This window comes from Anser cygnoides, chromosome 1, assembly GCF_040182565.1.
Source record: "Anser cygnoides isolate HZ-2024a breed goose chromosome 1, Taihu_goose_T2T_genome, whole genome shotgun sequence".
NCBI classification, from domain to species: Eukaryota; Metazoa; Chordata; class Aves; order Anseriformes; family Anatidae; genus Anser; species Anser cygnoides.
In genome coordinates this window covers 102,851,385-102,865,409 of record NC_089873.1, presented here as the reverse complement: position 1 = coordinate 102,865,409, position 14,025 = coordinate 102,851,385, and the positions used below count along the sequence as shown (strand labels likewise).

At 42.0% G+C, this 14,025-nt stretch overlaps 1 protein-coding gene across 3 annotated transcripts in view; it reads right to left on the bottom strand.

Annotated features, from left to right (window-relative positions):
* The window catches only part of EPHA1 (EPH receptor A1), a 34,880-nt gene extending 22,275 nt beyond the window's left edge, over positions 1–12,605 (bottom strand). Inside the window, exons 1-2 of one of the 3 annotated variants that reach the window (XM_067004989.1) lie at positions 12,489–12,605; positions 8,941–9,008 (exon numbers count right to left, since the gene is read on the bottom strand). Coding sequence is in view for 1 of the 3 variants with exons in the window: in XM_048051581.2 (XP_047907538.1) it covers positions 8,941–9,008; positions 12,194–12,287 (162 nt within the window). In the remaining 2 variants the exon portion in view is untranslated. Of the gene's footprint in view, positions 1–8,940; positions 9,009–12,193 lie in introns of all 3 variants that reach the window. The other 2 variants (XM_067004992.1, XM_048051581.2) reach the window with 2 other exon arrangements.
* Between the last annotated feature and the right edge of the window lie 1,420 nt (positions 12,606–14,025).

Genomic DNA, 14,025 nt, shown 5'->3' with positions numbered 1-14,025 from the left:
TCCTAACTTAACTAATACAGGGCCAAAAGTTAATTTTAAATAGTGACAACTCTGGCAGAAATTTTTCCTATTCTACTACTGGAAAAAAAAAAATCCAACTCCTAACTCCTGTATTTCTCAGCTTATCTTAGCCCATCTTGTTCCAGACTCAGATCTTCAGAGCAAAGACGTCTATTGTACAGTTTCATATGCAGTGTGGCACGAAGAAATAACAAGGGAGTCAGACATGGTTTTTCTAGACTCTGCTGCTGATGGGTAAAGGAAGTAAAATGAGGATATTATTTATGCTAGCAACTGCAGAGCTATCGTTAAAAACACTTGTGACTTCATTATTCAGTGAAGCTTTTAAATTCAAAGTAGTGGAGGAATACTGTTACATACAACACTTAATGAAAGGGTGATGAGTCCAGAAGTTGCTAGGCAACTGTCTCACATCCTCAAAGAATCTGCTGCAAAATCAAAATGTATGCCTCTGGTTTTTTAATGTAATGTTCTTAATGAATATGTGTGGTAGAGTCTGATTCAATCAATATGAATTACTTGACTCTCCAGCTTGTCTACCAATGACATTGAATCAACCTCCTTTGATAATATTACTTTCTACCCATTTAATTCCAGACACTATATCCTTACTCCAGTCATCAGTTTGGCCAGAGGATGGGAAATATTTTTATAGGAGAAGTGGAGGAGGCTCAGAGTTAGACTTCCTCATTCCAGCAGGGAGTGAACTGTGGTTTTACGATGCTCTAGAAAACTTTCTCATGAGGTCTGGACTTGTAGAAAGGCTTAGGCTGGAAGGGACCTTTGGAAGTCACCTACTCCACTCCCCATCGCCAAGCAAGCTAAAGAGTTCTTAACCTCTTTACTTTTTATTTTTTTTTTTAAACTCCTTTTAAATTCTTTTAAATTCCTTCTTAAGTTTAACTGTCTTAAGTTTAAACTTTCTTAAGTTTAAATTCTTAAAACTTTTTAGAATTCTTAAAAAGTTGCTGAGAAGGCAAAAGCCAGTGCATTCAAGAGAGGGCCATAAATTAGTAGCATGAGTTTCTAAAAAGCCTAAGGATGTAGCTATTGGATTTGAGGACAAAAAGGTGCTCTGTGCTTCTCAGGAGCCGATACGCTGACACAGCACTTAACTCCAGAGATTTGTTCTTGAAACTCTTTAAATAATTCCAGTGCAGCAGTTAGTTGTAAGTAAAAGAAAACCTCACTTCGCAAAAGTACTATCTCAATAAGCTCAGAATACTGCAAGTTTAGGAAAAAGGAAAGCAACTTTCTTCCCATTGCTGGGTTGGATTCAATATTAAAGAAAGCAGTGAAGGAGAAGATCTGTCTTTATGAAGCCAGTTTAGAATGACATGAATGACAAACTGGGAGTGCACTGACATATTTGCAGTAAACAGTATGGGTTTGGTCTGCCTTGTGAGTAAACATCCAAAGATAAGATAAGGTACATATGTTATAATATATCTTGACTGACTGTGAATTGATTATACAGTTTGAAGCCCTGAAGCCTCAGGAAGGCTTACCTTGCTTCTTCTATCAATAAGTCTTCTCTAGATTAGTTCTGCTTCAAGGAAATGATATCGGACAACCTGTGATTCCTCCATCCATCTCTGAGCTACTCTTCATAAGATCTGCCTTAAGAAATGAACTGAGACAGTTTGTATGTCTTGCTGGAGCTGCTGTCACAGGCTCTTCAGGCATTAGAAAAGTGGTCTTCTTTGGTTTTAGCTTTTTATTTTTTAATGAAAAAAGTACTTTCATCATGAAAAGTAAAAAATTCACCCTTGCTATGAAGAGGTAGGCTACCAGTGACAGAAACAGCAGACAGTATTGCAAATCCTAAGGCTCAGACTGGAGTCACAAGAGCTTGTGGCTCACAGCAGTAATGCTGTCTCTATCTCTAGCCTGCCAGGCACTTGTCCCATCTCCCTTCAGATAAGAGCTTGCCTGTTGTGACCCATATTTCATTTGCCTTCAGGTTAGCTCAGCACAGTAACTTCCAATCTGTGGCCTGCACACCCCTGGGGAAAGGTACAGGGATACTTTTAAGAGACTTTTAAAAAGGTAACAACAAAGCAAGCATCTTGCCAGTAAGCTTGAAGTTGCTAAACTAAGATGCAGGTCTCTACTGGAGAGGTTAGGAGTTCACATGCTGAAAAGCATTAACTTGTTTAACTTTGGGTTAGAGAGTTGCGCCAAGATCAAAAGACAAGCTGGGTTAGTACAGACATCTACAATGAAGAAGAGCTACAGAAAGAGCAATCTTTCTCAACAACGGTACATCACTGGTGCCCCAAGCCTAAAACCGCCTAGCGGAACACACACAGCTGAATGATTTCTCTCCCCTTTCCCCACGTAAACAGAAAGGGGAGAAAAATAGAAGCACTTCTGACTCTTTGACATTCGTATAGCATTTTCATGCCATCATGACAAAAAAAAATATTGGCATGGTTTTAGAGTTAAAGGCTAGTTGTACATTACAGATTCAGCTGCATTAGATTCTTAATGTAGTTCCTCAGAGGTAAGACTGAGGCAGAGACACCTTGCTGATATCTGCTGTAATATTGCGAACAGCTTCTCTCTAGCTAAAATACATCTGATGAAAAATCTGTCAGTAGGCAAAGCTTGACCAACCCATCAAAAATAGCAGCATCACACTGGTGTTTTGAAAATATTCCAGAATTTGGTTTCTGTGACACTGTGCTGAAAGTTTCTCAATGCTCTTGCAAGCTCTCTTGCGGGCGTGGAAGATAATTTAGATGATAATGAAAGAAACATGGTTATAACTAGACTCTTAACTTCATAAGTCCTATAACTTTAGATCTCAGAACAGCAAAGAGGCTGTTTTTTATTTCTTTGAACATTTGGCAATGGTCAGGCAAGTTTGATTTCATCACATCATCGTCATGGAACCTTTGATACAACTGAACATAAAAGTAATGGTTACTTGTCTGCATATCTGTCTGGGTGGGATGATACATTTTTTTTCCCCCCACAATGATCCATTGATTATTTTCAGGGAGGAGCAAGTGTTGTGCAATTATTTGTCCTTTAGGGCGCTAGTGCGTAGGTCTGTATCCCACCTCCTTCCAATTTAACTTGTATTCATGTCCTCATGGGAAGGTAAGGCGCTAATCTGAGCCACAGAGCTCCAGTGCATTGATTATATAACCTGTTTATCATATCCAGGTCCTACTGTCTGCTCGTTCTCTGAACTGCCTGGCCACATTAAGGTCTTGCATGAAAACAGTCTGGGTCACAACAGATGCTACCAGGTCAGGGAGAACGATACTCTTGTCCAACACTTCACATAGGTATTTTGGAACACTTATTTCTTATGTGTCTTCTTTGGTAACACCCACTAACTATATCAATAATCACAAAAAACACAGGAGCAGAAAAACAGATGGTGCATCTTAGGAGTTCAGAATTCGTGGCTAAAATCCAATTACCAATAAAGCGGTACCTCTCACATATTTGTGCGCTACATTCTACATTGCCTAGAATATATCGTAAATGAAAGAGATTTTTTTTTTCCAAGGCAAAGAGCTCAGTCTGGTGTGAGTTATGGTTTTGTATGGTGTGTCAAGTACACTTCCAGTATTTATAGTAAACCTGAAAAATGAGTCTGATGGCAATGGGAAATACTCACTCTGTTTGTATAGGTTCCTTTTAAAAAAGAGCATCAGATCAGGTAGAGTCCCAAACAGGGACAGGGTAATTGTGCCTTTTCTTTGGAAAGAGAAGCATGCCTGAAGAAGAGAAGCTGCATGAGATGGCAGCATGAAAGACAAGCAAGTAGATGGCAGGCTCTAGGTCAGGCACAGATAAGGCAGGAACTGGCCTTAGAAGCAATGGAAATAACCTTCCAAGAAACCAGACTGAATGAGCAAATTTTTCTGTAACTCAGCCTCTGAATTAGTAAGAATCAGACTTCAAAGCTTGGGTCAACCCATCAAGGACACAGCTGGCAGCAAAAGATATAAAGCCTTTACTTTCTAACTTGTCTGCCTGCAAACTCAGCAGTATTCTAGTTGGTATTATAATGAGATTTGTTTTGGTTTGGTTTTAAACTTTAAATAGCCTGCTCATCTTTCCAGAGGACCTTGCTATAGGCAGCCTCCTCTTAAAGCTCCAGATGGCTTGTGGTGCTTTTGTGTTCATGTGAGGAAGCTCAGTGAACCTTGTCCACTCTCATCAAACAGCTATAAAAAGATGACTCAGCTTCCTCAAGCTGCTAGGCAACACTGCTGTCATCACTGTAGTGCCTGAGCAGCCATGGTGAGGAATGTAAGTCATAGAGCATCTTCACTTTCGCTCAGAATGTGTTCTTTTCTGCCCTTCAAGTCACAACATCGAGTTCACTAGCTGAGATTGCTTCTTGGATGTATGTGCATAACTTCATCCTAGACCACCAGTTTGGTGGCTCATGCAATCTGATTTACAGTATTTACAGTATGATTACTGATTTAACAGCTGTTAATATACAGTTGACTTCCTCTCATCTCACTTTTCCTATTCCACCTCTCACCCCTCTGAGTAAAGTATACCTGGACATGTACAATATATTTTTTTTAACCTTTCTCCCAAATATCCATGAGGTAACTATTTTTCACTTAACAATATCATCAACAAGTATCTCCATGAGTCTGCATATCAACAGCAATAGGGCATGTCAGGATATGACCCTGAAGACAGAGCAATTCCCATTTCCCGTTACTTATTGACTTTACCAGGCATTCGTCCCTTACTTCTGTGCAGATCTTGTTCACTTGGAGTTAAACACTTATGCCTGATACTTAAACCGAGAGCAGGCTGAGGTATATAATGACACTTTATTCCAGGGTCAGAGATGATAACATCTCTTTGAGTTAGATCCTAGAGGACATGCATTATCAACAGCTGTGGAAAGAGAGGCACACAACAGCATTTCTGGTGGTTATTTCTGACACCATCTTCAGATGCTACAGACTTGCTGAGACTTGTTCCAGGTAAGACTATCTGAATAAGATACTGATGATTAAGTGAACTGCTCAGGTTTAATGAAATAGGAGAGCCGTGCTGGAATCACTTGCAGGCTGAGGGCTGTGTGGCCCACACCATTATTTCTTTCATGGCCAGGCTGATCTGTCTGAACAGAAATGGCAGAAACAGATGTTGATACCAGCTGATGGCTGGTTTCTGAGACATCTTACTACACCAAAACACTACCTTGCTTTGTTAGAACCTGAAGGCCTGTAATCATCATTTTGTGGTCAGTGACATAAAAGTTGCTGACAGGTCACAAGTACTTGATCTAGTCTATTACCTAAAGAAAAAAAATGAGCAATGTAAAATTTGTACTATGCCTAGGGTTTAATAGAAAAAAATAAAACATCAAATAAACAAATCTGAGCACTGACTTACTCAAGTTACAATAATAAAGTTTTGGCAGCTGCTACATTCATAATCAGACATCCTGTGAAACACAGAATACAGAGCTGCACAGGAATTGCATCATTTCCAAAGTTTTTCAAGTATTTTGGGAACCATGATAACTGCAGCTAGTGGCTATTTAGGTCATTGGAATACATTAAGGTGCTGTGCATTTACATGTGTGAAACTATACCAAGGCTGAGCAGGCCAGGTGCCATTCACACTAGGGGACACATTATAAAGTTTGGAACTGATAGCAACACTCTGAAGTATGGGTAGAAGCAAACAAGTATAGAATAGACGGAAAAAATGATGTCCTCCACCTTACCATTCATAAGATATTGACAGCAATGGCAGTCCAGAAAGGAGACTAAGAAAATCATCTGGATTTGATCCTGATCCTTTAATTCTAATATAATAGGCCAAATTGTGCCTATTGACACAAATAGCAATATGTGGCAGCAGCAGAGTTCACGTGATTTCTGAAATAACAGATACCCAAATTAAAAATAAAGTAGCTGTGAAAAAGTACTCTTTTGCAAGCAAAGACTGTTGTAGAGCTGCTGAAAGCACGCCTTGAAAGAAAACACATCAGCCACCAAAGAATCACGTGTTTAATTTACAATCCATACAACAGCATAGAATGCCACCTTGAGAGGCCCAGCACATAGCATCCTACAGTAAAAATGGCTAACAACATATGTAGTCACGTATACTCATGATTTAGGTGGGAAAGGACCTCTGGGTCTCTACTCTAATCTCCTACTCACAGCAAGGCTAATTTCAGAAACAGTTGGAGTTGCTCAGGGCCTTGTCTATTGAAAGACAAATGCAAGAGAATAGCATGACTCCTCATTACTATATTTTCAAGGCTGATGCAATTATACTTGAAAGCAAACCAGATAAGTTGTATACTGTTATTTTGCAACTTGACAAGAAGCAATGCTACTGTGCCTAGTTAGTTATTTAATTTATTCATTACAGGATTTTAGTCGTCCTTCAGTAGTCTGCCTTTCTAAGGGCCTATTTTTCAATCGTAACTTAAAGTGAATGAAAGACTTTCTGAACAGCTATTACAAAGCAAGCTAGCATAAACTTTTCAGCAAACAATTTCTATAGACATTTTACTTCAGTCCTACATCACACCATTAAGCTTAGGCAGAATTTCACTGCTAGACAGTGTACTCAAAGTCCAGAACAATGACCCATACTGTCCAAAACTGACTGTCATACAGGTTGGTGTTCACAAGCTATGTGTTAACAGAAGCATTGTCTACACTAGCTGCAGACCCTGTCTGACCATGAAACAATCACACATAGCAAACCACTTCATGCATTTAGCATAGGCTAAAAGAGAGCAGAAAACAAAGGTCTGATTCTGCCTCCACAGAGTTATCCAACCTCTTCTGCACAGGGCCTCAGAGACTTTGTCCATACAAAGCATGAAAATTCCTCACAGCACATTCTTCCTGTATGTGATAAGCATATTGACACAAATCCACCTCACAGATAGGAGATCTCTGGCATCTGAGGTTAGGTACAAATAGCATTCTTACATGAAATACAGCTCTTCCCTTTGACTCCGTAAGCAATACAGCTCAGACGTTTCCAGCCTGTTACTACTTAAACTAGGCAGACTGTTCGATATTAAGCTTTGCTCTTTTTTATCAAAAATGTTCTGAATTAATCTTGGTTCTCTTTCAAACACATTTACTTCACCACTTTGAAAGAATGATTTCAGAAACTTTTTCAAAGTTCTGATTCCAAGAGAATTGCCCATGGTTCCCTTTTTGCTTGTGGATATTTGTCAGACATCCACCTAACAGTTATAAGGAAATGATGTAATTAGACAAATTCCTGCAAGAGTTGCTCTCAGAAGCTGATTAATCTATTTTTCATCATCTGTTAGTTTATCAGTCATCAGCATCTTGATCTACTAGTACAGAATGCTCTCAGGCCATTCTCTCCAGCATATTCTAAAATTTCTAGTTACAATTACATTTTAAATATAGATATAAAAATTTTAAAAAGCAGATGTAGCACAAGCAGAAGGTATGCCAGCTCCTAGCACTGCTGTGAGCCTACTCTGCAAAAATCAGATGTTCTGTGACAAAAAAAATAATCTGATAGAAAGAAGACAACGTTTTTAAAATGCGCTTTTTCATGTTTTTTCCCATCTCTTCAATATACTGATTTCATCCTGAACATGCCTGGAGCACAGTATTGGGTCAAAATCACCACACAGACAGCTGATAGGGACAAGAAGGGGAGCAGTGAGCAAAATACGATCTACATGTATGTCTCAGTATGGCACCTGTTTTGAGCAGGGTATAATAATAAGCAAAACAGCTGTACTAACAAAAAATGTGGATATGTCAGTATAGGAAAACCTCACCATCTGGCTCTAGTTCACTTAAGCAGGACTACCAGAAGTAGGAGGAGGCTGGGGTGAATTTTAACCAGACACAGCACATTACAGAGGAAAGTTATGAAAACAAGTTAGGAACAGGCTGAGCCTAGGTCTACTTTATAAGCAACAAGAGTAAAGATTCTTACTCCATAGGAGAGCTTGTGCCTTGCTAGAAAGATAAGGATGAGGAATTTGAACTACTTATTAACATGGATCATTCTAACTACTGCAACATGGTTCATGAATCCATTTTTCTTTGGTCCTTCCTTCCACCCCACCCACAGTCCTGCTCTTAGAAAGGAAACCACCTTCCCTAACTTAAGTTGTGACACAAAGAGGGACTGTTTTATCTGTACTTGATACAAAATATCCGAACTTACACAAAAATAGCTGAGAGCTCAGCTGCCTTTTTGAGTCCAATATTGCAGTGCTTTCAGGAGTAGATTCTGAAGCACTTCCATCAGCTCAATTTTACAGTCATGAAATAAAGGGAAACGCCTCCCTCATTATCACTTGTGTGGGTCAAAAACAGCAACAGGACTGGATATAAAGTCCTAGAACCTTACAGCCCACCCAATAGGCCAGGTTGTTGCCCCATGAGTTTACAATTATTTCCTCAGTCAGCTGATGATTAAAAAAATAATTTGTAATTGAATTATTCAGTTTAACACTCAAGAAGAAAGAAAAAAAAGAGAGAACAAGCTTAAGCAGGCAAAGTTTCTAAATTCTTAGAGGCTTGTAGACAGAAATACTTCTGCCATGGCTACTTGCCTGGAGAAGGAGACATATGATTTGATTTTTCCTCTTTTTCTGTTAAGTTTTATTGCATCATAAAAACAATATATTTCAAGGACACATTTAGTTACTGAAAGCTACTGGAAGTCAGTAGGTATCAGAAGATTTACAGTCCTTTAACAGCGGGCTAGTGGGTGAGGCTGCAGAGGTGAAGGGGCTGCAAAGGAGACTTAAAAACCATGCAAGGCCCAGGAGAGGATGGGGCTGCAGAAAAAGCCTGATTCTGGGACACAGGGTGAAATTTCAACTTGGATTACATTTTTGCATCACCTGGCATTCCCAACAGCTCCCCATCCTTGAACACGTGTACTCACCCCTACTTCTGGAGGGTCTGGAAGCCAGCCCAGTTCACCCTGTGCAGTGCTTGTGTCTAGCAGATCCACTGAAAAACAGAGGGTAAAGAAAAATCAGTAACTCAACTCATATGTGCCATGGAATGACTTCATTCTAGTTTTGTCAAAGAAGGCAAAACATGCACTTCATCTCTCAGCTCACACATTCTTTGTGACTTTTTACCTTCAGAAAGTATGGCTGGAAGAAGGGTGGGAAAACATAAAACAATGCAACTAGTCAGGAGGAGTTAAAAGTTCTTCCTCATATGGATCCCCTCCTCTTCCACCTTCCTCTCAATTAACACACACAATACATAATGACATGCTAAACCCTGACACTTTATGCCTTTTAAAAACTGTCCCAAAATAGGAGGAGGAGACCGAAGCCTATTGAAATGGGAAGCCAGTATTAGCAGCTGAGCACATCTTTCCTTGGAATAGGAAACCAGCAGACAAAATGGATGAAGAGGCAGGTGATCAAATAAATTACCAACACAAAAGATCAATCGATGTCGCCTAGAGGAACTACTATTCAGTGCTTCAAACACTGGCGGAAAGACAGAGGCAATGTGAAGTTGTAAAAGGGATTTTCCACTGTCACAGGACTCAAAAGCCATGAGGCAGTTTCTCAAACTGACCAACACTACACCTCTGACCCAGGTCATTCACGATCTGATGGTGGCCTAGAAATCGTTTTACCTTCTCCCCCTCAGAACAGTTTTAACCATGAGAGCAAGCTAATAGCATCTCCAGGGCATAGCATTGCCACCTCTCAAAGGATTGCACTGCACGACTGTGTGTTACGCCTTGGCTCCTGGAGTCGTGCAATGGAGAAATGCAGTAGTCTATTCATTGTTAGCCCTCAAAGACGCTTGAAAATACAATCAGACTTTACTGTGAAGTTTTGATCTAAAAAAAAAAATTTAAAGATGTATCACTTCTTTGGCAAACGGGGAAGGGAGAGGAGTTAGAGTAAGTTGTACTGCTGGATGTGCAGCCTCATGACTTCCTTTGGGTCTGCCGGTACTGACAGCACAGACTACTAGTTTCAGCGCACCTACTGCAGCCCTGACTTGGGAACATAGGAAACTGGAAGAAATCCTTGGATTCCCTTTTGGATTCCTGTGGGTGTATTCATAGGGGACATTTCTAATGGTAACAGCAAAAAAAAAAAAAGGGGTGGGGGGTGAAAGGTAGGAGGGGGGAAATTTTTAAACAGCATTTAAATAACTGGATTTCCTCCCCCTCGTCTGACTGCTTTATGAATGCTGCCTGCCAACTACAACTAATAGAGTGTAAAGTGCAGATCAGCAGGAGTCCTGTGGAATGAGGAAGCAGGCTGTGGGCCCAGAAGCAGAGATAAGAGGGATTGCACTGCTGTTCTCACCTCTGAAACACCCTTTCAGGATCAGGAGAAGGGAAAAGCAGGAATCCAGGTTTTGCAAGTTTGCTGCATTCACAGCGTGGTCATATGGCAAAACCTTCCTAGCCACAGACTCCCTGTCCAGACAAAGCTCCTCACTCACTTCCCTTCTGCTCTCAGTCTATCTGAGATACTATTCTTGTGTTGTTGGCTCCAAAAACTCTCAGGGTGAGGTAGCCTGTCCTTCCAGAACCATCACCCAGATAACATCTATCCCACGCACTTCAGGCCTGAAGCAGTGATGTGGAAGTGAGAGGGGCTGCACAGCAAGTTCTAGCAGAGAGCAAAGGAAAGGAATTCAAAAGAGGCTGGGACAGAAACCTTCCACATCCTGTGTACCATGCCACGGTACCACCAGCAGGTGCTTCTCCAGCTACCCTGTGCCCACTGGAGAAGACAAAGTCCACTCTCAAGAAGTGCATCTCTCAAACTGAAAGACCCACAACAGGGAGTCTCCACAGAAAGGAAGAATGAGTAAGCAGGACTACAAGAGCACAGGGAATACAAGTACTCTGGGGCTACTAGCTCTTTGGTCCACAGCCTCTCTCCTAGAAATCTCTCCATGGCTGTCCAGCCACATAGAAGATCTCCCCAAAAGAAAAAAGACTTCAGATAAGAGAGGACATCAGGGAAATAGGCTGTTCCCTGCTACACACTAAGGAAGAGTAGATCACAGCCACAGCCAAAATAAGATGTTTGAGATAGGTGAGAAGCTGGCAGAGAAGTCCCTGAGTGTAATTGCCAACTACTGGTCACACACTTAGGGAAAACAGAGCCTGTGTGGCAATACCTTATATTACTTCTCACCTAGGTTTACCTTCTCGACAACATCTACTAGCTGCATCCATTTAGCTGAAGCCTTAATACAAACGTGCTTGTCAAGAACAGTTTAAAAGAACATTCATCGCACAGTGAGTCTGAGATGAGCCCACAGCTGAGCTGCCATTTATGACTAAATCCTCTCAATCAAGGGCTAGGAGCAGCAAAGGAGGGGGCTGTCCCTGGGATTGAAAAACCCTGACACTTCTCACCACACAAAACAGAGACTCAAAAAGAATTCTCTAACAGGAATTAAGTGCAAGAGGTAGGAAACTGAACAGAGATTTACTCTTCCTCACCTCCCTGTTAAAGTTTCCATTCCCCAGACATTTCATAACCACTGTGCAACTACCAAGATGGAAGAAAAAAAAGATTACTACTTCTAGTAAAAGGGACTAAGTGGAACAGGGAAGGGGAGCAGGAGTCTTAAAAGAAGAGCTGTAAGAGGAAATTGTAAAGCCCAACGCTACCTACCAGCACTGAGGTAAATGAAAGAGACCACCTTGCCTTCCAAACCTTCAAAAACGACTGTTCTCTTGCTCACAAGGGTTAACTCTCAAGAGGGCTTCCTTAGGATACTTCAGGGATGTTTTTGAGGAGGGTGGCTGCAATGACTGAGTTTATGTTTGAGCTTGTTATCTGCAACATTTGTGTTTAATGCAAACACAGGCAGAATTCTCTTGGACCACTGGATATGCCAAGGCATTTGTGCTTCATCTGGGTGGGGGTGGAGAGGGAGGGGGGAACCACATACCTGAGTTCAGTTCACTGAGCCACCGAGTCAGAAGTGGCTTGCTCTTCACCTTCATCCCCCCCACACCCATCTGCCGTCCCTAGGCACCGCAGTCTCCTACAGGCCTTCTCCAGCTCTCTCCAGGTAGGCTGCGCTGTCCCTGGGTCCCCATGCAAGTAGACCAGGCCCTGTTCCCTGCCCTTTAGAGAGAAATCCCTCTCACTTGCCTGCCACCCAAGACTAGCAGGCCCCACACTTACCTTCTTTCCCAGGCACCTCAGAAGGAAGGAGAGCCCAGAAGAGAAGGAGCCCAAGGGAGAGCTCAATCCTGCCAGTTGAGGTCCTCAGCTGCATACTGGCTGGAGGGGGGGCCTCAATCCCAGCCCCTGCCTGCTCTCCTGGCTCAGGCCTCCGAGCCTCGGCTCCTGCTCGCAGCGCATGAACCTCTCCCACAGCCTCCTGACTGGAGCGCGCACATTGCACAACCTCCCCGCCTGGCCCACAGTTATGATGAAAGATCAAGGCAAGTGGGTGGAGAAGCCTTACTGCCTTTACCTGTTTTAAAGGGGCTGGTCACAGACTTCCCATCTGGCAGGCAAATAAACCCACCTTAAAGGCAGCCACCTTTTTCCTGGGAGCCTCCCTCCACTTTTGCTCCAGCCCTGTAAGAGGCTCCCGATTGCCACCTCCTGGGCAGCCCTCGCTACCGTACTCGCTCCTGCTCCGGAGACTCCTTTTCCTGATACTCAGCCTGAAGCACCCCGTCACAGCTGTGAGCCATTTCCTTGAGTCCTATTGTTGGTCACCAGAGAGCAGAGCTCAGCGCCTGCCCCTCCACTTCCCCACCATGAGGAAGCAGTAGACTTGTGATGAGGTCTCCCTTCAGTCCTCTCCTCTCCAGGCTGAACAAACCAAGTGAGTTCAGCCACTCTCCATATGTCTTCACCTCCAGACCTCCCACCATCTTGCAGAATTACCATTTTCCTGTTAGCAAGCTCCTCATCATGGGCAAAGGCTCCTGCTTTTCAGTACAAAAATCATGTTGAAAGAGAAACTGAGCCAGGAGGACTCCCTCTTTCTCTGGGTAGGAAAACCTCATGGGATTTTTAGTTTCCTACTTGAGGGATGTAAATACAAAATACGTTCCTTTTGTGGTAACTCTTCCGCCATTCTGATGTTCTTTCATCAAGCATAGCATTCCCTCTCAAATGCATCTATTAAACCCTTCCCCATAAAATAGAGATGGCAATATTCCTCCACTTGCTGTAAGGCTGTGTTCCTCCTGCATTCTTTTTCCTCCTCCCCAAAGAAGACTGAAGAAAGGACTTTGATGGGTTGCCTAGAGAAGTTGGGGGGGATCTCCACCCTTGGAGATGTTCCAGACTTACCAGGGCACAGCTGTGAGCAACCTGATAGAGCTCTGGAGTCGGCTCTGCTGTGAGCAGGGGTTGGTGCTACACATCTCCTGAGGTCCCTTGCACCTTAATCTTTCAATGAGTCTGTGATTCTATAACCACATATTTTAGAAAACCAAAATCTGTCCCAAGAAGTATGAAAACAGATGAAAGAAATTTGAGCTCCTTTCAGAAGAAACAGTCAAAATACTAATCTTTACATTTAGCGTAATGCAAGAAGTAAAATATCAATAAAAATAATGAAAATATTAGTGTCATTCAAATTAGTTATCTTAAATTTATTCCAGTTTAATCCTAAAAAGTTTTTTTTTTCTCAGTCTACAGTGCTAAGTGTCGCATTTATATGCCCATCTTTTCCCTGCATTTAAATGATTCCCTTTGCAACACAAATATAATGTTTCCCTATCTACTTCTGGTACCTTAAGTTTGCACTAGCAGAATGTATCCATTTCAGTTTTCATCTGTACGATACTGTGCCTTCTTAGTCTATGACGTAGCAATGAGGGAGGTGTACCTATGGCTAACTTCTCCTTTGTGATGGGACAGCATAGGCAGGAAATGAGATGGCCCCCATAGGCATGAAATGAGAAAAAATATTTGCAGCTGGAGGATAAAGCTCTAGAAGTGCTCAGGAGCCTGCATGTTTTCTAAAGAGGAAAAAAAAAAAAGTGTTGCAG